The sequence below is a fragment of the Macadamia integrifolia genome, chromosome 5 (assembly GCF_013358625.1).
Source record: "Macadamia integrifolia cultivar HAES 741 chromosome 5, SCU_Mint_v3, whole genome shotgun sequence".
In the NCBI taxonomy this organism is placed as follows: domain Eukaryota; kingdom Viridiplantae; phylum Streptophyta; class Magnoliopsida; order Proteales; family Proteaceae; genus Macadamia; species Macadamia integrifolia.
The window spans coordinates 4,284,221-4,308,421 of NC_056561.1; the positions used below are offsets into that span (position 1 = coordinate 4,284,221).

Genomic DNA, 24,201 nt, shown 5'->3' on the forward strand with positions numbered 1-24,201 from the left:
TTCAGATTTTTTTTTTTTTTTGGCTAGAATATCATATTTGTATTAAAATAAAAGAAGAAGAAAAACGAAGGGAAAAAATAATGCCATTTATGTGTACTACTACTAATACTCTAAACAATACTTTGTAGTCTCCCAATTATGAGTGTGAACTGACAATTTAGTTTTTTTAAAAGAATAGAAAAAAGAATGGTACCTCCTAGCATACCCTATGCCCACACATATGGGGAAGTGGAACGTAGCGAAAAGATGCCATGCTCCGGCTCCACTTCCCTGTGTGTAGGTGTAGAGTACATTAGGCAGTAGCATTCTTTAACCCTAAAAAATATATATAAAAATATTGATAACTTAAATTTGTTATGGACAAGTATTATATATATATATATATAGGCAAGTATTTTTTGTCCACGAATGACCCCTGTGCCCAAACACAATGGCGCAAGCCCCTAGGAAGGGCATTGGTGGTCATTCTGTGCCCCCTGTGTTTATGGTATAGGGGCTGCTTTTGGATAGAAAACTTTGTCCCAATATATATTTATGTATTTATATGTACAGGGCTTACCAAACTTGACTGAGACCGAGACCGAGGCCTCAGCCTAGGCGTGGCCCAGCCTACCTCGGGCTTAGAACTCTTACAATTTGTCTAGCCCAGGTACTGAAAAGGTCAAAACCCTATCAGGCTTATGGTGGGCTCGGGCTTCCCAGGCCAAACTTGCATCGGTAGCAAACATAGAGCTCACAATTTTGGGGGTATTGTTACCATTTGAAGGTGTACGGTCCAAATTCTATGGTGGGATGCTATTGATCATATTCTCAAGATGGGATGTGCCATTTCTCAGTGGAGATATGAGAGTTTAACGGAGGAGGAACGCGAATCCATACATAGACCCTGGTTGATTAGAGACTGTGAAAACAAGGATTATGTATAGGCATGGGGAGCGTTGGATAGAACAAATTCTTTCTCCCTTAAAGAATACAAATACAATTTTGATTCTTATGACTATTAACATCACATGGATTTTTTTTTTTTGGTAACTATTTAGATCACATGTTCACATCTCATCTTCGAGGAATGAACAAATTTAATTGTACAAATAGTTGATGAGAGACCGAGACCAAGACCAAGACCAAGACCGAGACTAAGACCATGGGTGGGTGGGTGAAGGAATAGGGTTGGCCATTGGCTCTACTAGTGCTCAATAGGCTAGTCATAGGCCAGTGATGCCCAATAAGATAGAATAGCAATAATAATAATAATAATAATAATAATAAAATTAAAAAAATAAATAAGTAAATAAGAAGAAGAAAGACCGGAAAGGTTGTTTCATTGTGTTTACCATTTTTGCCCATATGCTTAGATAGCACCAAGAGAATTAGAACATAACATGCTTGTTTCTATTAGCCTCGCATGAGAAAAGGTAGAAGCAGTGTATGAAGCAAAATAAGCACTATTGTTGAAAGAGGAAAAGGCATACCTGGGACATCGAACTTGTGCACCACAGACACAATGGTTGCACAACATGCGTTGTTGGGGGCAGGGGCCACTCGTACACAGAAAACACTAGCCATAAAAGTTTGAAGAGATTTTTTTCTAACAAGTGGGGTAGCATACACTTCTTACATAGATTTTTTTATTCATTTTTCTCGCCTGACATGGAATGTATGGTTCTAGCAACATAAATCAATGTAGAGAATCAACTCAAAAGGCACCAGAAAAACAACTACGGCATTGATCATGCAAAGCTTTATATTTTTTGTGGAAGCAGGAAATCTGCATACCATCAACGGCAATGCAAAAAAGTAAAAAATGATATCCTTCACATGGGCCCAAAGAAAGAAAGAAATTAATAAAATAACTCTTGTGAGTAGAAAAAAGTACTCCGACCTTGTGGTGATTCTTTAACATCATAGGCTGGGCTTTAAAACACGGAATCGAGGATGAAATCAGTCACAATGCCGATTTTGATCCAATTTGAATCAATCTGAAGAAGCCTTAGAATATGCAAATTCGAGGAATATTCCAACGATTTGGGTGTTTTTATGCAGAGATTGGTAGTTGAATTGTTATAAATCAGGATCAGTGACCAATGATTCCAATCTGAATAAGAGGATTCCCAATCCAATTTGCCTGTTCTTGATAACTTTGTCATAAGTAATCCCTTAACAATGACAAAAGAATAGATAAAGAAAGGGAAAGGAAGCAATCCCAATTATAGTAAATATCATCATCAATCATTCACCCTAATTGATGGGATTTTCTTATTGACACCCAATAAAGGAGTTGAATAAGTTGTAATCTTATTTTCTTTACCTTTGTCATATTAGATACAATTTTTCTTCAAGGAGAGTAAATATTATAATTTTACATATGTATTCCAAATCTGGACATTGCAATGAAATGAGGATGTCTTTTTTTTTCTTTCGATAAGTGATGTGATGATATGTACAACTTTCAAATCATTTATGAAAATCTTTCTATACCTTTAACTTGAAGAACTTTAAAAAAAAAAAAAAAAAAAGGACATTGAAAAGGGGATCAAATCCTATTCAACATGCTACTGATCCCAGAGGGCGTCCGATGATTGTGAGAATGTGCTTAATGCTACCAGCCATATGATGTGTATTGAAGAGGATCCAAGTTCATTAAAACGTGTCATTCAAACACTTTCCTAATAAGACCTTGTTCGTTTGGCCAATAAAAAATAAATGATAAACTTGTAAAAGTGGGTCACATATGTTTTAGCTTGATATGTAATCTTTAGGGGAGGTGAAATTTGATGGAAAAGAATGAAAATAGAGGTTGAGCAATATTCTATGAATAAGAGAGAAAAAAAAGAAAAAAGAAAGAGATAGACAAATATTTTTTCATAAATAGTATCAATTGAAAGTGTGTGGGATGGGGAAGAAAAAAAAAAGTAATTCTAAGTAATGAATTAGTGATTTAGTGATAGGTACTCACTCATTCATTGCATAGGCTCGTCACATGCCTGTGCAACTCAGAATATGGAGGACCACTTTGCCTTGGGTGATGATGGCCCATGGGTGATCGTCTTCTGGCATGTTTGGTTTTTTACTGTAAAGCAAATTCTCGTAGCACAAAAACCGTAAAAATATATTTATTTATTTAAAGCGATACCATTTGGGAAGTGGATTTCTGGTTAAGAATCGTATTTTTTATTCACTGGTGAACATTATAAATTCAATACATCGATATATGATCAATGTAAACATCAACTTTTTTGATACATCAAAATATATATAAAGTCCAATTGCAACGGTAAGGCCTCCTAGGTATAACGACCAAAATAAATATTGAAGATAATCTCGTTATTTAAACAATTGATGGTAGTGCATGCAATACTCTTAATAAAAAAATATACAATATCACAATCTTATGAAAAAATTGCCCAATTTTGTGCTCTTAGTTGCAAAATTTCATATCTGTTTCTCTTTTAATTGCCCAATTTTGCCCTTAATTGGGAAATTAGATCTACTCATAAAAGAGGAGATCTAATTGTCCCCTAGTTAAGAAATCTTTCCAATTCCAGTGGGAAATATTTGAACTTACAAATATCTTGTTACCAAAAAAAAAAAAAAAAATTATTACAAATATCTTATATTTATTTAACATTTGATTTGCCAAATCTTTGAGAATGCAACTATGCAAGGCTAGTCAAGGCTGCACTGGGTTGGGCCTAGGTCACAACCCAAGCTTGGCCCAATCTTGAGCTAAAGTCAGTGTTTTTCAATCCTAATCCACCCTCATGGTTGGAAATCTTAGTTTAGGTCATTTTCAGGCTCAAGATGAACTAAGGTAGGTTCGGGCCGTCAAGGCCTAACTTACACACCTAGTCACCATGGGATCTAAAGTTCGAGTTTCTTGGTTGTTACCTTCCCACTTCCCCGTCTAAAAAATAACTAAACCTAAGATCTAGGTTGCCCACTCTCGACTCTCGATCTTAGCACTCAAAAATAGAAATGGTATCGAGATTGACCGATATGATGATATCCAATATTAATATTTATTTATTTCGTATCAAGTATGTATACATATATCAAAAATAAGAAATGAACGCTCTTTAGTTGTGTTATCCCCTACTAAAAAAAAAAAGTTATGTAATCCTTGCGTTAGTATGAGATCAATGAAATAACTTATATACATCAACTAAGGCTATGTTTGGTAGCCAAGAGAAGAAAAGAAAAGAAAAAGAAATCTAGAAAAGAGAAGAAAATAAAATAAATGGTGAGAAAATAAAAATAGTATATATGTTTGGCTAGCAGGAGAAGAGAAGAAAAGAAAATAAAAGAAAAAATTAAAATTTAAATATTGAATTTTGAAAGAGAGATAAACACATAAGAAATTATTGTGTAATTATTTATTTTTTGTCTTATTATGTTTTTATACTTTTGCATTTTTTATAATTTTTTTTTTTAAAACAAAAAAAAACTTCCTAATTTTAAAGGCGAATTTTGAATTTCAAAAACTGAATTTTTTGTTCGATATGTAAAGAAAAATTCTTTCACCCAATAAAAGAAAAAAAGTACATCTATGCTTGTGTCATGCGGAACAGAATCTCTGAAAATCTCAAGCCAGTTCCTGTCTCTTGTTTTTTTCCTGGTTTTTTTCCTGGGATAGCCAAATTCCTGTCATGGATCATCAAACTATGCATATCTACTCATCATAACGTGTCAGTTAATTGGACATTATCTCATCGTCACGGCCACGTGTGACTGCTACTTCTGTAGACCCCACCCAGATGAGTAATTCCACGAAGCTCGTGAGTCGTGATTCGTTACACGGCTCCGGAATAGGGATAGAGGGTAATTCAAAGAAACAGCTCCCTCCTTATATTTATTTATTTATAATCAGAATCAGAACACCTGAAATATTTGTTCTGTTCTTCTCTGAAAAATTACAATAAACACTTGCCTCTCTGTACCGCTAGCGGTCCTTCAGTAAACTTCCCTGGATTTGAGATTTGCAGTAGAAGCAGAAGAGCTACTGCCAGTTGATCACAACTACAATGGTGTCTACCGATCTTGTTGGCTTCGTTGGCTTAGATAGTCTAAGCTTAGAATTAGCATCATCACTCATTCGATCGGGATTTCGTGTCCAGGCCTTTGAGGTTTGGACCTTGATATTTTCTTTCTTTTATTACTCTTATTTTGTTCATCCTGATGATCTGCTAACCATATGTTCGTCATTCGTTAACTGGAAAACTGATCGAATAGCAAATTTTCAATTCAGTAATTTTCACTGAGTTGGATGGATGAAATTCGATTTCTTTTATGGTTCATGACTTGAATTTGATGTTGCAAGGATGTGGATGGTGAATGCAGTATGGCCTTTTGTGTGAATTCAATAATGTTCAACTTATTGAGAACTGATCATCTCACAGTTCCCACAATTGCATATGACAAATCATCGGCTCGGATTTGCCATTATTAACACGGTTCACATGAATTTGAACTGTGATTGAGTGATCTAAGGGTGGATGTCAGGTAATTATTCCGCTTGCTGGGCTCATGTTTCTGATACAGATAATCTATTCAGGTCCTTTATGTCAAACGGATGCTTGGATAGGCTGGAGCTGAAACTTCATTCTGTTCAGTCTTCAGACAATAATTTGGGGTTAGGGTGTGACTACTGTTATGTTCGGATAAACATGTTGCGATATATGGTGGCAAAAATAACTAATACAGATGATACTATAATGTACCTTCGACTCGTACACAGTTACTCTACCATCTTAGAAAATTCTTACTGTGCTCTAGTCTGCAGTTTATATTTAGTGATCTCTTAGTGTTTTTAAGCTTTAGAACCCGAATCTCTTAAATTGTTCACAATGATGTTCTATCTTTTGAATGGTCTATAAAAACTTATTTTGGCTTTCTTTGTGGCTGCAAATATATTTTCAGTTGAAGCTAGCCCACTTGCATCTGGGATATTTCTTTTGCCATACTTTTTCTTGGTTAATTCACTTATACTAACTTGATTGATTATGGGTGGAGTATCTTTGAAAGTTCAAAATTCTACTCTATATTTGTGCAAAATTATACTTATGTTGCATGTAAAGTCTTTTTATCTGGGAATCTGTTTGTTCCCATTTTAAATATATATGCCAGTAATGTCACTGCTTTGCTGTTAATTAAATAGTTTGATAATAGTTCCATAATCTACAGGTATTCGGGTCTCTGATGGAAGACTTTTCGAATCTTGGTGGAGCTAAATGTGCCAGCCTGATGAATGCAGCAAAAGGTGAAACTTGAAACATTTTTTCTGTGTTCCTTATTTCATATGTTCATGGCTTTATGGTTATTTAGGTTAAGACTATTGCTTAGAGCAATGGTAAAAGGTTCAGGCTGCCAGGGATAATGCCCGGGTTTGAGTCTTGATGGTGGATACTTTATGCAAAAAGGCCAAAGGTTAGGACCAACTCTAAACTCACCCCTCCCCAGACCTTGCATAGGCAGGACCAGCGCTGGGTAATGGCCCTTTATGGTTATTTGGGGTTTAATATCTTGTAAGACAGTATATTTCATATATATCTTGTTCAATTTCATTTCATTCCCCTCATCCTCCTTCCCTTTTTCTCCCTTTTGGTTTACTTTGTGATACGTCATGCATGTCCATCTGAGTTGGAAAACACTAATACTATGGGTTAATATTCTCAGTTCCTGTGTGGGATATGCTTATTCAGTGAATGCAATGTTGGTGGGTTTACTTACATAGTAGCTGTATTAGCTAGAAGGTGAAAATTAACTTTGTAACTGTTTGATGCTAATGGCAGTTTCCAATAAAAAAGAACGCGAGAAACTACCTTACGAATTGGTGAAATAGGTTTTTTATTTTTGGTTGAAAATAGCTTAATTTTACAGGCAAGGCATTATTGTTTATCACTAATATGTTTCCTCCCCATGATTTCAACATTGTATATCAACCTTCTTAATGATGCTGTTTCCCAAGAAGATGCACTCAAATAAACTTAGTATCAAGTTCTAACAACTGCCTACGGCAGTTGGTGAGGTTGTGGTGTTCGGAGCCCACATTCACCAGGAGCTCTTGAGTTCGAGTCTGCTGGCTGTTACCTTCACCCTTCTCCCTCCCCTCTATACTGTACCCATTTAAAAAAAGGTATCAAGTTTTGACGAAACAACATCAATGATCTTGATGGGAGACACTATTAGAGCTCTAAACATGCAAACAGATCCCCAGAACATGAGCAACGCCTACTAAAGAGAAGAAACATATAGTAAATGAGAACTCTATACTGCCCCTAAAATTGCAACAAAGTTGAATATAAAGGATACAGCTAATAAGCACTGAATCAGTGTCCTTTTACCAAGTGATTTTAACTATTCATCTCAGTTTCTGAAACTCTACCGAAAAAAAGAGAGATCGGTTTCTGAAATCTTTGATAGGGGGACCTTGTACATGTGCCTCCCCATGTTATTGTTTCTTTCATCAATATTTGTCAAAATTTAGTCTTCTTACACCAAGAAGAGAGGATGGCTTTGCCTGTATTTATTATAGTGCATAAATCACTGTATTTTGGTGCATCTCCTCTATGACATTATTCTACTTGCTTATTGGAATTTCCTGTCTAAAGTTACGTATAAAATTAATTGGTTGTTTTATGATGTCGGTTCTTTTGGTGGTCTGATGCAGATGCTGCAGCTATCATTATATTGATCTCACATGCAGACCAAATAAATGACATATTCTTTAGGGAGGAGGGTGTTCTGAAAGGTTTTTGCGACACTTCTGACTTTTATTAGGCTTGAATTACAATCTATAATGGTCAATTGGATTCCTTGATGTTCAGAATTTGTTGTTGTTGGTATTGCAGGATTGCACGAAGATGCTGTCATTATCCTTCACTCTACTATATCACCAGCATATATTCAGAATCTAGAGAAACGTCTCACAGGCAACTTCAATTTCCTGCCCCAATTTTTCTTGGTTCTTTGTGGTTGCACCTTCTACGAGTAGAAGAGTTTTCTTTGTGGTTTATGGATAATTTTCATGTCTGAAACTTTTTAATGACTGCTTGTTATTTTGACTGTCATTATGGTTCATTTCTGCCCCCCTCCTCTGCTCTTGTACATTTTAATGAGGAAATATTCAAAGCTTTAAGTATTGTTGGAAGTCTTCACTTTGACAATCTCCTTATCATCAACTAGTGCTAATTTGTGTGCCTGGCATCAAATCTCCCATGAGAAGCCTGCTTTACATGTTAGCATCCATTATGTTTACATTTTTCAGAGGGAGGTTGGAACCCATTCTTGTTGATTGGATACTCTAATACCTGTGTCGGTGGGTGTAAATGTCATTGCACACCAGTGCATCACTGTTAAACTAGGGATAAAGAAGTAAATAGATGCAACTAAAAGGAAAAACATGCCCATGAGAAGGGAAGACATATATAATCATTAGGATGACTTGCTCCTGATATAGCTAGTTCAGATGATGAATTCTTCCTGTACATTCTTGTAAAAGAAAATTACCCTTCACTTTTATGACTGTTTATTTCCACAAACTAAGACTTAAAGCTAGCTAGGGAAATGTGGCTGGTCAACTTTGTAACATCCACAAGTTGCCATGATGCAGGAAATAGCAATTTCTCACAGTTTTGTATTTTTTGCAACTTTAGACACATTTTTGGTCCACCCTGCACGCTCTTCAGGTTTACTCCTACATTTCCTTTGTCCTGCAATCGAAGCATGAAGATTCTATACTATTATTACACCACTGAAGAGATGTTCTATGGCTCTGCTCTAATGAAACATGTTTGTTGCTGATAAAACAATTTGTCTAGATAATTGTTGTGGCCATAAGAAAGTAATCTTAGATTATTGTTGCTGAAACATTTGTACATTCTGTGTATAACAGAAGTTCTTACATATTGAACCAATATCTGGTATTTTAGCTATATCTAGTAAATGCTGATAGTGGCTGGATGTAACATTCACTTTTACTATGGTTTTACTTCTCTTGCAAAATCATCTCCTAGCTTGCTTCTTTTTTTTTTTCCAGGGTTATATGCCCCTTCAACATTTGTGCCATACAATTAAATTAATCATTTTTAGGTCTGAGATTTATCATCTTATCATATCTTCTCAAAATGAAGAATAAATGGTTGAGGGGAGGCCTAACAAGAAATTAGGTGGTAAAAGGGGATTTGACTCCTTATGCTGTAATAGAGAATAAATCTGGTGGCTGATCTTTTAGCTAAGTAAGAAAGGGGCTGTTTCCCAAGAGTCAAATTTTTGGTCTCATCATCCAAGCTTTGTATCCATGGATATTATTTGGGGTGCTCAGGATAGTTCCAGGTTCTGGTTTATGTAATGTTGTTTGCCTGAGTTGGGTGTGATATGTATTTTGTTGGTGTAGAGATTCTGCTGATGGTATTGCTGAAGGTATCCCTCTTGCCAATTTCGTAGATTCTCCTGCTCCCTGCTGATGGCTATGCTGTAGGTTGGGTGTTAGGGAATTTAGTTTTTTTCCTTGTACAGTCTGGGAATTTCTGGACTATAATCCTGTACATATTTTTTTTTCCCCTTAATTAATATACTTTTCTGAACATTAAGGGGGAGAGAGGGAAATGGTGGAACAAGGTTTACATTCAAGCCTTAATAGCTGGGGTAAGGCTTTGTTGATTTAATGATCATTTTAGTGATAGTGATTTTACTCAACTCAACCAAGACTTTCCCTACCAAGGGAACATTTGGATCCAATTCTAATTATCGATTCTGCCAATTCTGGCTCCAATTCTCAGAATTGAAGATTTGTGTTTGGATGCGCTATTTGCATCTCCAGTTTTCTCCTCTCCATTGATTGATGACAGACTCCCTGTTTCTTGTGTTTCAAGTGCGAAATGATGAGAATGCCCCTGGTAAAGTGTGTGCAATGCAGTATTTAACGCCTTTAGCATAGAATTCGCATGAATTGAAATTCTTGCCTCTCTGAAATTGCTCTCTTGTGTGCCTAATTGGAGAATTGGGCTCAATTCTGGCCTAATTCCCCAGAATGGGAGCCAGACATGTACATCACAATACCAATACTAATTCTTGGCCAGATTTGGGAATTAGAATTTGATACCAAACATGCACTAAATGGGTTGGGTGCACGGATCTTGTTTTTCCATTCAGTTCCATTAAGAGATATGTCTGTTCTCAACCCAAACTATTCAGAAATTTTCTTATCACTTCTTAAAGGCACTTTTGGTCTTCCCCTTGATCATTTAACTCTAGTCTGGGTCATATCACTCTCCTTACCGGAGCACTCTATGGCCTTCATTGCCAAGGCCCACACTCCATCAAATGCCTCTCCTCCGTTATACATAGTTTATATTTAGTTATTATCATCCTAATGATTTTTAAACCTGCATTATGGATGCTTACTTATTCTATTCTATTTGGAGGATCTATTGAATAATAATCTGCCCTTTTTGTTGCAGAGGATAGCGAAACAGCTTTTCTAGTAGATGCATATGTCTCTAGGGGAATGTCCGAGGATCTAAATGGGAAAATAATGGTGACACTAAAGTCATAGATAATATTTTTTTACATTTTAATTTTATGGAGTGATGCTGAGGGGTGATAAGTTTCTTCTATTCCTCCCCCCCCTACAGATTACTTCTGCTGGAAGGTCGGAGGCAATTGCAAGAGCACGCCCTGTTCTTTCTGGTTGACTTATGTTTCTCATCAATTTGAAACATTTTCTGAGTGAAACTCTAGGTGATTATGACTATATATACATTTTCCCCAACCTAACTATTGTGTCTTTCCAAACAGCAATGTGTGAGAAGCTTTATATTTTTGAAGGTGATGCTGGAGCTGGAAGGTATGGTTTCTTCGTAGTTCTTTTAGTCATAGGGAAGTCTGATGTAAAGGCATGAGTTTTTTTTTTAATAAATAATTTTCTCATTTTCTTAAAATAATTTTTTCACAATCTGCTTTGTCATATTGATGTTCACATGCAAACGAAAAAATGTATATAGACAAAATTATGCTGGTTAATGTGCTTAAATATTTGAAATAAGTTATCAATATGTAAATTTGATGTTCATGACCCCTATTATTGATCTTCATCCCTTTCTCTTGCAGTAAAGTGAAAATGGTAAATGAGCTGCTTGAAGGCATTCATCTTGTTGCTGCGACAGAAGCCATATTTCTTGGTGTTCAAGCTGGGATTCATCCATGGATACTTTACAACATCATTTCCAATGCTGCTGGAAATTCTTGGTGACTAAATTAGATTTCCCTGATAAAAAATAATGTCTAATGGTTCTTGGTACCGGGATGCATATGGCATTCAATTTTTGGTGCTTCTCTGAACATATATTGATTCAATCACATAGTTTTCAGTTGTCATGGCGTCTAGGTGACCCAAGGCATTGAGAAAATAAGGGGGTGGGGGTGGGGGTGGACACAAGGCAACACCAAAAGGTGCCTGCCTTGGTGACACCTTGACAACCATGTTCAACCATCAAAAGTAGTTGTACAAATTAGAAAGTTGTTCTTGCGTATTGCCCCTCATTTGCTAGTTGGTTGCAGCTAGAGACTAGTAAATATGCTTTGCTTATAAGTCATCATTTACTGTTTTGCTGGCTATATGGATTTCTTATATGATGAACTACTATCTATGCTTATTAGTCTCTCTATTCTACAGGCTGTAGTGTACCAACAACATAATTCGAAATTTGGGTAGAAATACCAAAATTTCAACAAAATATATTGATGACAAAGTTTGAAACAAAATCCTTTGTGAAACACAAAGAATTCCATATTTCGACAAATTCTGCATATTTTGATGAAATCTTGCCCCATTTCACTGAGACCAGAACTACTAGAAAACCTCAATTTTTTTTTTATTTTTTTGGCAAAAACCTTCATATTACTGCTAAATCAACACTTTGTTGTCAACTGTTGAGCATTCACTTCAACATTTAAGTGGATTTGAAACATCATTTGGCTAAAATTCCCCAAATTTCAAATTCCCATCTATAGGGCTGCTGTGCTGGACTTTGAGAGATTTTTCATGGCAGAGGATGACAAGACCATCTTGTGTCATAGGGTCTGAAGCCAAACTATCAATTTAGGTGTTTTCCTTTTCTAATCTAATGATTTAAACTTGTGTGTGAACACTTTTTGACATTGGTGTACTATTAAACCATTTTTCTTCATTGTTATTACGAATTGCAATTGCTTTTATTGAATGTTGTGTTCTAGTACTAAATTATGTGTAGAATAGGTTATATAAGGGAAAATATATAGTAGTCTACAACGTACAGTAGCATCCTAGGGTCCAAAGCCAGATTATCTTTTTTAGTTTTCTTTTCCCGGTAATGGTTTGAATATATGTAATCAGGCTTAAGTAGTTTTTCCCTGTGGTTTCAGGGTAAAATTTTACTGTTTGACCACCGAAATACATATTTTATTTTTTTGGCTGAAATGTGTAATATTTTGATCAAAATTTCACCATTTCGAGAAATATTTTGTTTTCGACTTGGGACAATATGAAATCGAATTTTTGAACATTGACCAGCAAGACTATGGATCTATGCAAGTCTTTGGTCCTGGGTTTGGATATCACGGGCATGTATTCGTAAAGAGAGGGCTGGTGAGATGCCGTCCCCTTAACTACTATGTTATGTAATACATTGGGTGGACGAGACTACTGTTTGTAATACACCATATGCCAAAGATATCCCTGCGTACAAGTGTCACTTATTTATCTAATACAGAACACTTTCTTGGAACTTCCTTGCAAGCTGGTAGTTATAGAATGCACATGTGTAGCACTGTAGCTTGCCCAAAATAATAAAGAAAATGTAAACTACTGATGTCTTTTGTCAAGATGTTGGCCTCTGGTCTCCTGACTCACATAATGAGTGGAAGCATCCTCTATGGTTTGGTTATCTTGCATAGGGTTGTGAGCTGAACTCATTGTTCTTTATTTAGTAGAGCCCTACTCCTCTCTTGATGGGTAAGAAGGTGTTGCAACCTCTTATCCCAATAGCTTGAGTTGTTAAGTAAGGAGCCACAACATTATATGTATATAAATATATATATATATATATATATATATCAATCACTATCTCGGCACACACACAAACCCCTCGCACATACCAGGGATTGAACACCCGACCTCTTGGCTCTGATACCATGTTACCGTTTATCCCAAAAGCTTGAGATGTTAAGGCACAACAATGATAATCAATAAAGGAGACTTCAGTTCATACTTTTGAGATGAAAATAGTCAAAATATTGTGGCAATTACTATTACATTGGATTACATAAATTTGAAATTTGTGGAAGCTCGGATTTTAAGAGGATCTTTAGTTGTTTACCAATTATTCTGCTCTTCATATGAATCTGGAGGGTGAAGTTTTGGAAGCTTGGTCCTTTGTTATCATGTGGCGAATTTGGAAATTATGTGATAGAAAGCCTTTGAAGACATACCACTAGAATATTCTCATGCATTAGATCCTTATTTGCTGGATGAGATTCATGCTTCTAAAGACTACATGGATTGATACATATTTGGCATCTGAATGATGGTCTTTTTGGTTGATTGAGCATTTTGCTTTCATTTAGGTCTTGTATTAATCTCATAGTTGTCATGGTGACTGGGTGACCCAAGGCTTTGGAGGGGCGCCTGCCTAAGCATTCCTAGGCACTCTAGGCGTGCAATCTATGACCGTATGTAATAGAGCAATGATACAACAACATAAAAACCTTATCCCAACTTAATAGAGCAATGATAATTATATATAATTATGATTATATGCAAAATAGAATCCATATCAATGCAATATGATATAATTATGTTAGTAATGGCTGAATATGATAAAATCAACATGTAATAAACAGAGTATAGGATATGATATAAGCATATTTATAAAAAAAAAAAAATAAAGGAATACTTCTTAAGTAACGTAAATTTGTAAACTGTCAACAAGTAGTGTTATCGCTTTGGAGTCAAGAAAGACCCTGGATGCCTTGAAAAGTATGATTAATCTTATGCAATTAATATGTTGTGATCATAAAGATACCTATCTGTATAATGAAATTTGCTTCTTGTTGTTGAAATCACCCCACTCACCCAAAAAATGTATGCCTAATATTTAATGGGTTTTCCCTTCATATTCTTTGCCACCACATATATTTTTATTTGATTTATGTGACATTTTTAATAAAAATTTATGTTTGTCAATTTATTCCAGGGTTTTCAAGAATAATGTTCCCAAAATGTTGAGGGGTGATCCTACCAAACAACATGTTCTGAATGCTTTTGTTCGGAATTTGGTAATGTCTAATAAGCTTGTTATTTATCATAATATGGCTCTTCTCTCTGTTATGCATTTTCTGTTATCCTATCGTTTGTTACAGCATTCCATGTGATTGTGCTCTATACATTGTTTTGTTCTTCTCTTTTACGTTTTTCTGTCTAGTGGGAGAAATTCTGTTATGTTATTGTTATTTCTATTTGGTGATTTTCAGTTTTGTCAATTGTCCTTTGCTAATATTTGTCTAAGAAAGATGATTGCTATGTAAATTGATCAAATCTGAGGATTCAAGGGTAGATCATGCAGAGTGAACTCCAGCATGAAACTCAGTCAATGTTTGGGAGTGTTTTTTCATGTTACTTGTTATTTGCTTTAATTTCTTCATAGATTTAGTGTGTCTACCGTCTATTATATATTTCTTTTTCAAAGATCATTCAGGCACTCTCTGCATATGCCTCTCTCTCTCTCTCTCTCTATATATATATATATATATTTCTGGTGACATGAACAGCCCTTCTTAACTATAAGGATCATTGTAGCCTTGTAGGTGATGCCTAGGCGTCCTGGCACAATTCTTTGGATGGGTGCCTTGGTTGCCTAGGCGATGCCTTGTCGGTGTCGCATTATTTTTTTGCCTACTTGACCACCTTGATTTTCCAAGATGCTGTCACGACTATGATAGGGATTAATGAACGGGAAAAATTTTCCATACGAGTTCTGGATATCATAAAAGGCTACTTATGTTTTTTTCCACATTGGGAGGGTTCTTGATTACAGGAAAGAGAGGAAGGTGTCCAAAGTCCAAACCAGTGGTGTAGAAGTTGTTTTGTTTGGTACAAAAAAATGTTACTATTATTAAGGAAAAATATTCCGACATATCCTCAACTGGAGCAGATCAGCATGCCCTGTGTTTTTTGCTACAAGGGATCATGAAATTCTGATGGTTGGATGTTTAGGAAATGACGTGGATTTTCCATATCTCAACTTTCAGACCAAGATTTAATTTATCCTCTCATATGTTGGCATGCCCTCCCATGTATTCCATGACCCACTGTAGTCTCTTTGTAGTCCCTATTTTTTAACCTTGTTTTGCCACTTGGCAAACTTGGATTGGACTAATTTGACAGGTGAGCAAAGGATCTTAGGATTGGAAGCATGCTATTTTACTTCGGGGTGAGGGCGTGCTGAGTCCCTACTCACATTTTTTAATTAGAAGTTTAAGTTGTTAAATTACTTACTCTATTTTATTTATTTGATTTGTATATCATTATTTTCTGCGGAAAATTTATTAAATTTTAATATAAATATTTGGGAAACTTTGAGTTTCTATGCTATCAACTTATGATGCAAAATATATATAATGATGGATGGTCAGTGATGACTTTGTGCCCACTTATGTGGTTATTATATTAATTATGTGGTAAAGACTTGTCTGACTTTAAGACTTACACTATCAATTATAAATGAAAAACAGAAAATATCTTATGTGGTGCTGTGGGATTATCAATGAAGATCTTGACCTTATATGAAACTTAATCTGATACCAAGGGACCATGATGTATTTGGGATTCTTGGTTGTAACTTTCCATTTATCATGTTTTATGATTGTTTAGATAGTTATTGTATGAAAGGTATCAAATATAAGTATTAGGAAGTGTATCGGAAAGCTAATTTCAAGAGACGTCTCGTAGATGTATCGAAGAGGAGGCTAAGAGATGCTTATGACACATGCAAAACATGTGTTTTAAGAAGTACAACATAAACGAACAATAAACAATGATATCCAAACAATGTCAGGCTATTTCTGTCTTCACACTATTTATGCAATTCAAATATTCATTGGCAAGTGCAACATCAAACCTACTAATAGTAATAAGTAATAGAAAACAATTAAGCAAGAAGTTTTGAAAATGAAAATCTATTTGTGCATTAGGCTACTGGCATAAACTAACCTCTATGGGTCCAAACCAAGCAAGCAATAGGTAACTATAAACCTACTACTAAGTATTTAAGTAAAAAAAAAAAAAAACACTCGTTAACCATATTAGTGCTCTACTAGTAAACAAACCTTACTACTCTATTAGTAAATGAACTTGAAGTAGTATGTAACTATTAATAATAATTAATAAGTACTTTGCATTAAACATAATTGTATATTATAGGTCTCAAATCATTCAAGATGGTCTATATGTAGGTTAGTTTACCAGTTTAAATGAGATACTTGGCAAAAACAAGCAAGAAAAACCAAGATTCAAGCACAAATAATCAATTTTTTAATATACTTCAACCACCAGCTTTGATGTTCAATATCTACTTTGATGAGCATACAAGCAAATTTTTGTTTGTGTAATCACTCCTCCTATGTTGTTCGAGTGTAGATGACTAGATGGGATTCACTTAGGTTTTTGCAAAAAATCAGAGTGGAAAGAAATTTTCTTTCAAAAACTGGGAATTTGGGGGTTTGGAAGCCTGTGTATCAAGTGTATCGGTCTGTATCAATATCGTAATGGTTCTGTTACAATCCCAGATTCCTGCAATCAAATCAGCAAAAACAGCAAAGAGAACTAGAAGAGAAAAGAAGAAGAAGAAGAAAAGAAGAAAAGTCTGAAATCTGGCCAGAAAAACAGAGCAGCCTGTGATCAGTCCAATATGTGACTGATTGCAGGCATCATTAGCATATATAGGTTTAAAACAAGGAGTACAAGGACTAAAACACCCCCCATTACAAGTAATAAACCCTAAACAGAAAATAGGGACCCGATAGGACCAAACTGACTCTATCGGGTCCAGTGGCTGACGCTAATCCCAATATTGGGATTAGCTTTCGGGCTCAACACTCCCCCTCAAGCTGGAGCATATACATCACCCATGCTCAGCTTGGTACAACCACTGCGAAAGTTAGGTGTAAAAAAAGACTTAGTAAACATGTCAGCTAATTGATCCGTCGAAAAAACAAACGGAGTCTCAATCAGCTTCTTCAGAACAGCATCACGAATGAAATGACAATTCACCTCTATGTGTTTGGTCCTCTCATGGAAGACCGGGTTACTGGCAATGTAAATTGTAGCTTGGTTGTCACAATACATCTTCATTGGCTTGGTTATTGGAAATCTCAACTCCAATAGAAGCGACCTCAGCCTCATCAACTCAGCCGTGGTATGAGCCATAGCTCTGTACTCGGCCTCTGCACTGGACCGAGCAATAGTAGTCTGTTTCTTACTACGCCATGTAATAATATTCCCTCCAACAAAGGTATAGTATCCAGTGGTAGATCTCCGATCACTAGTAGAGCCAGCCCAATTAGCATCAGAGTAGCCAACAAGCTCCATATGCCGATTAGGATGGTAAATCAACCCCTTTCTAGGAGCACCTTTCAGATAATGAAGAACTCAGACAGCAGCATCCCAATGGGCTTTCTGAGGAGACTGCATGAACTGACTAAGAACTCCAACATCATAAGAAATGTCAGGACGAGTCACAGTCAGGTAAATCAACTTGCCAATCAAACTCCTGTACTAATGCACATCCTGAAACGGTTCACCATCATCAACACCGAACTTTTGGTGAGGATCCATAGGAATATCGAAAGGTTTAGATGCAAGTATCCCAGTATCAGATAGAAGATCCACAACATACTTTCTTTGAGACAAACTGATCCCTTTCTTATAACGGATCACCTCAATCCCGAGAAAATAATGGAGATGACCAAGATCCTTGGTCTGAAAAGATGAGATGAGCCTTTACTTCATAAATACCTGCTTCATCATTGCCGGTAAGAATAATGTCATCAACAGATACCACCAAGACCACCAGCTTGTCACCTCTGCGACGAACAAAAACCAAATGATCAGAATAGCACTGAGGAAACCTATACGTGACAATGGTGGCACTGAACTTGTCAAACCATGCTCGAGAGGACTTTTTAAGCCCATAAATAGCCTTGTGCAAGCGATATACACGACCTATATTCTCCCCCTGAGCAACATAACCAGGAGGTTGCTCCATATACACCTCCTCCTGGAGATCACTATACAGAAAAGAATTCTTGATGTCCAACTGAAATGACGGCCAATCAAAGTTGACAGCAAGAGATATAAGAAGGCGAACAGAGTTCAATCTGGAAACCGGAGAGAATGTCTCAAAGTAATCCACACCATAAGTCTGAGTATACCCTTTGGCAACTAGACGGCCCTTTAACGGCTCAATAGAGCCATTAGAATGATACTTAACAGTGTACACCCAGTGACACTTAACCAGATCCTTACCAAGAGGTAAATCTACCAGGCTCTAGGTACCACGACTCATAAGAGCATCCATTTCTACATCCATGCAGCCTTCCATCCAGGAATACGGAGGGCATCATTATGGGAACGGGGAATGGGGTTAGTGGAAAGGGATAGGGAAAGACCATGGATGGGAGAGGGAAGATGAGATAATGACATAAAATTATCAATAGGGTACACAACCATGGATTTCTAAGTGCAGGAACGTGTACCTTTATGATATGCAATCAGTAAGTCATCAGGCAGAGGAGAAAGAGGAACTTCACCAGCGGGAGACGACAGTGGAAGGAGTGAAGCTTCAGGGTTAATTTCTGCGCCACCTGGCTGTCCAGTCTTTGTCTTGTGCTGATAAACTTGGAGTGGAGGTGAGGCAATGGTGCCAAGGGCATTAGGGAGGGGTATAAGAGAGGGTATGGGTGGAGAAGACAACTCTGGACTAGACTGGGATACTTGAGAGGAATAAAATGATATACCTTCAATGTTCACGTCAACACTGACAAAATTTCGATGAGTAACGGGGTCATAACACTTATATCCTTTATGGGTACGAGAGTAACCTAGAAAGATGCACTTAGTAGACCTCGGGGATAACTTATCAACCTGCATATGTAGATTATGGACAAAACATACACACCCAAAGACACGGGGTGGAATAGTAAAACTGGGTAAATTAGGAAACAGAACAGAAAATGGAGACTTATCTGCCAGAACAGAAGATGGCATGCGGATGCGATTAATCAAATAACAAGCGGTTAAAACACCATCACACCAAAAATGTTTAGGAACATGCATGTGAATCATAATGGCACGGGCAACCTCAAGGAGATGCCGGTTCTTACGCTCTGATACCCCATTTTGCTGTGGCGTATAGGCACAACTAGTTTGATATATCATCCCATGGGCATTACAAAACTTAGATATATCAGTTTGAGCATATTTTAAAGCATTGTCAGAACGAAAAATCTTAATAGGAATGCCAAACTGAGTCTTTATTTCATTATAAAGTTTGTGAAACACATGTAAAAATTCAGATCATTCCTTTAACATGTACAACCATGTAAGGCGAGAATGGTCATCCACAAAAGTCACAAAGTACCGGAAACCAAATCTGTTACTGACTCTGCAAGGAGCCCATACATCAGAATGGACTAAAGAAAATAAAGACGAACTACGAGACACAGAGCGAGATGGGAAAGACACACGATGATGTTTACCCAACTCACATGCCTCACACTCTGACCTAGGGACAGACTTAAAATTAGGAAATAAGAGCTGTAACCTAGAAAGCGACAAATGAACTAAATGATAGTGCCATTGGAAAGGAGTGACGTCCCCAATAGCCGTAGCAGCAATAGTAGAAGGAGGACAACCACTGTTGAGGTAGTATAATCCGTCATTTTCACACCCTCCACCAATCGTCTTCCTCGTGTGAAGATCTTGAAAGACACAGTAGGAAGGAAAGAAGGTTACTGAACAATTTAAAGAACAAGTTAATTGACTTACAGAGAGAAGACTTAGTGGAAATTGAGGGATATGGAGGACAGAAGATAAGTTAATTGATGGGGTATGTGAAATATTACCATGTCCAAGGACGGGTGTGGAAGTGCCATTAGCAAGGATAATAGAGTTTGAATTGACATTAGTAGAAAAATTTTGAAAAAGTGATGACTTACCGGTCATATAGGCAAAGGCACCTGAATCAATGATCCAAGGAGTAGATGTAGTAGTGAGAAAGGCTGAAGTACTTGTGTAAGCTAGAGTAGTAGCAGATGTAAACGCACCATTAGATGTATTAGAGGATGCCTCAAGAGTGTGCAAGTGCTGGAGTAACTGATTGATGTCATCTTGCGGACCGGTAGCTGAATCTTCTGATGAAGGTGTTGGTTTAGGATCAACTGGAGCCATTGGGTCAGTACCATCATCAGACACTGCATGATTAGCTAATTGTGTTGCCCACTCTGGTTTACCATGCTTTGCCCAGCAAGTCTCAACAGTATGGTTGGGCTTTCCACAAAAGGTGCACTGGCGAGCTGAACGATCAGAGGGTTGTCCACCAGATCCTCGACTAGCCGACCCACAACCTCCCCCATGACCGCCACCACATCCATGGTTGGCATGGAAGGCAGAACTATCTTTGGTAGATTGATCAGGTTTAGTGGAGGAGGAAATGCGCTGCAGGCGTGAGTTAGTATCATTCAGAGTAGGCATAGTATCTCTTGCAAGTAAGTGACCTTTCACTGCCTTCAAGTCATTGTTCAAACCAGCCAGGAATTTAGAGACAAAGAACTTGTTACGCTGAGCCTTCAACTTGTCAGTGGTCAAGGGTTGGAAGACATTTAGTTCTTCAACCATTCCTCTGAAAGTACTGTAATATTCGGAAAGGGACGTGTCTGACTGGCGAAACTGAAACAGTTTTTCATAAATATCATAAATCCGGGTCATGTTCTTTTCCTGAGAGTAGGTCTCCTTCAAATCATTCCATACTCCCTTGGCAGTAGAGTGAAACATGACATTGGCAGCCACATCTGGTTCCATTCTATTCCATAACCAAATTAAGATTAATGCATTATCTTTCTGCCATTGAGCATAACCAGTATCAGATTCTTTGGGAGGATCAGAGGTAGTGTAATCAAGCTTATCCTTCGCCATCAGATGAACTTTGATTGACTGAGCCCAAAGAAGGTAATTCGAGCTTCCCTTAAGTGTGATAGAAGTAATCTGGACATTCACATTGTCCGATGTAGAGGAGGTAGTAATAGGAGTAGCAGTAGTCTTGGTCTTAGCCATGAGTGCAAGAATTAAGGACAAGGATGTATTGCAAAAGCAATTAAGTACGAAGAATTCACCAACCAAACCGGAACAACAGCAACCAAAGAGCAATCAGACCTAAAGAACCGAAAAAAAAAAATTCCAGCAGATAGGTGCTGCTGGTAGGTGAATGTCGACTTTGATAGGAGCAGCAAAGAAGGTTCAAAAGCCTGGTAAGGTATGTAGAAGGGTAGTAGAATAGCAGCACATCAAACCGTGAAGTAGTAGAGCTTCACACATAGGGCAGCAGCCAAAAACAAGTCACATATAGGGGAGGGGGCAGCCATTAAAATTCTGCAGAATTTGTATATCGGCTTCAGTGAGTCCAGAGAACTAGGGCTGAATCCATGTAGCAGTGGTATAACGACCTGATTGTGTTTATCTCATTATAATCAGGTCAAGAAATTAAGACATGGGCAGCAATAGGTGGCTGTGCACCAAAGAGAAGTCGCGCAGGGTTGTGATCAGCAGAGAATGATGATTCAGTCCCTGATTTGATTATAGAAGCTCTGATACCATGTTACAATCCCAGATTCCTGCAATCAAATCAGCAAAAACAGCAAAGAGAACTAGAAGAGAAGAGAAGAAGAAGAAGAAGAAAAGAAGAAAAGTCTGAAATCTGGTCAGAAAAACAGAGCAGCCTGTGATCAGTCCAATATGTGACTGATCGCAGGCATCTTTAGCATATATAGGTTTAAAACAAGGAGTACAAGGACTAAAACACCGCCCATTACAAGTAATAAACCCTAAACAGTAAATAGGGACCCGATAGGACCAAACTGACCGTATTGGGTCCAGTGGCTGACGCTAATCCCAATATCGGGATTAGCTTTCAGCCTCAACAGGTACCTTATTGGTCCTGTTAAGAATACTGTGCTAAAGTTGCTGGTTATTAGTATTTATGAGTTATGGTTGTTGTTTCAGTTATTGTCCACCGTAGGGGTATTTTAGTCGTTATATATAACTGTTTTAGGTTTATATGAGGGTCTACATAATCCAATGGTATACTTGTAATCTTGACTATTGTTAAGTTATTATAAATCTTATTGCTACTGGGGGAGTATCTTTTTTCTTTCTAATCAGTAGTCTAATAAGCAACGGCTTTCGCACGTCTCGCTCAAGACGGTGATTCTTTGCTTTGAAGCTCGCTTTGAAGTATGGCACCGGGTTGGGAGCGAGAAGTATTGGATATGTTTATTCCCCACCTCTTCTTCTTCTGCTTGCTGTTTTCTTTTGTCCTACTTTATCGCAGGTCCGTATCGGTCTGTATCAGTTATGTACATAAATTTCTTTGTGTATCAGTTCCATATCGTATCGACATGGCCAATTTTAATACATATCGGCATTATTATTTGAATCCCATCGACACTTGATACCATGGTGCTTTAATTTGGATATTGATGGGTTATGTCTTCTTTCTGGTAGGGTACAACTCGACTAAGCTTTATCCCAAGTTCCCAACTACTTGGGATAAGGCCCATTTTTTTTTTTTTATTTACCCAATTATCTCTCTGTAGTTCATGTAGATCATTTTGTACAGTTTTTGAGTCTGGACTAATCATGCTTCTTTTGAAATTTCTTGAAGTTGTGACGAAAATTTCTTTCCTTGTTCTATATTCTGCCTCTACTCACCTTCTTTTCCCCACAGTTCTGATGGATGTATTATTTCTTCCTTTTTTTAGGGGCTTGTTTTGGATATTGGCAAGTCACTGAAATTTCCACTTCCACTTTTAGCAGTAGCTCATCAACAGCTTATTTATGGTAATTATCTTAATCAACTGACATATTTGAAAACATTTGAGAATTTTGTCAATGACTAACAGCAAACCAGTCCTTGTTTCACAGGTTGTTCAAATAAACGTTTAGATGATGATGATGCTGGACTAGTCAAGGTTATTTTTATTTATCAGTTTTCTTGTAGAAGTTCTTGTTAGTAGGTGGTCTTGGGTTACTTTGTCCTCATGCTACCAATGCAAATATTTGACAGCATGGTCTGTCAAATACTTAGCCAGTGTTATTCTTTCTCAGGTTTGGGAAACGGTACTTGAAGTGAGTATTACAGATGCATCTAATGCAGAATCCTACATCCCCGAGCAGTTAGCAGATGAAGTTACTGCCACATCAGATTCTGTAAAGCGAATTGGTTTCATTGGTCTCGGAGCAATGGGATTTGGGATGGCCACTCAACTTCTAAAATCAAATTTCTGTGTTCTTGGTTTTGATGTAATCTTCACCACCTTACTGAATTTTATATTAGATTTTTGTTTTGTTTAAGATAGCAAACTGATGTGATGTTAGTGGGCTAATTTAAGGCTTCTTCTTTTTTTTCCTCTCTGCTTTAATTTTTGTCAGTTGCTGTTTCTTTCTTTCTTTTTTTTTTTTCTCTGTTCTAAATTTTATCAGTTGGGAGCAAAAGAGGTTGAAGAGAAGATCATTTAGATAACTTTATTTTTAGGGCCAAGAGGTCTAGCTTCATAATTCATGATAACAATTTTGGTACCTTTTGTAAAAAAATTTCTTTGTGCATGTTATGTGGAAGTTGTATGTGTTATTTTAGAAAACATTTCCAGTTAATGATCCTGGTGTCATTTGTTTGGTTGTAGGTGTATAAGCCAACACTATCTCGGTTTGCAGATGCAAGTGGCTTGATTGGGAGCTCTCCTGCAGAAGTATCTAAGGGTAATCTAGCACATGCTTAAAGATATCTATCGAAAAGTACTAGAGAAGAGAAATGTTTCAAGTAAATATGTGGACATAATTAAAGATATGTATGAGGGTGTGGTGACTAGTGTAAGAACTGGAGGGGTTTACGGTAGTGA

The 24,201-nt window shown here is 37.0% G+C and overlaps 1 protein-coding gene across 1 annotated transcript in view; it reads left to right on the forward strand.

Moving 5' to 3' along the window:
• Positions 1-4,840: 4,840 nt before the first annotated feature.
• LOC122080300 overlaps positions 4,841-24,201 on the forward strand; it is a 48,400-nt gene continuing 29,039 nt past the window's right edge. The window contains exons 1-13 of the mRNA XM_042647255.1: positions 4,841-5,123; positions 6,181-6,256; positions 7,667-7,747; positions 7,848-7,928; positions 10,458-10,534; positions 10,632-10,686; positions 10,795-10,843; positions 11,107-11,244; positions 14,229-14,310; positions 23,065-23,143; positions 23,228-23,274; positions 23,411-23,605; positions 23,986-24,061. Coding sequence (XP_042503189.1) covers positions 5,022-5,123; positions 6,181-6,256; positions 7,667-7,747; positions 7,848-7,928; positions 10,458-10,534; positions 10,632-10,686; positions 10,795-10,843; positions 11,107-11,244; positions 14,229-14,310; positions 23,065-23,143; positions 23,228-23,274; positions 23,411-23,605; positions 23,986-24,061 — 1,138 coding nt within the window. The 5' untranslated portion in view covers positions 4,841-5,021. The remainder of the gene's footprint in view (positions 5,124-6,180; positions 6,257-7,666; positions 7,748-7,847; positions 7,929-10,457; positions 10,535-10,631; positions 10,687-10,794; positions 10,844-11,106; positions 11,245-14,228; positions 14,311-23,064; positions 23,144-23,227; positions 23,275-23,410; positions 23,606-23,985; positions 24,062-24,201) is intronic.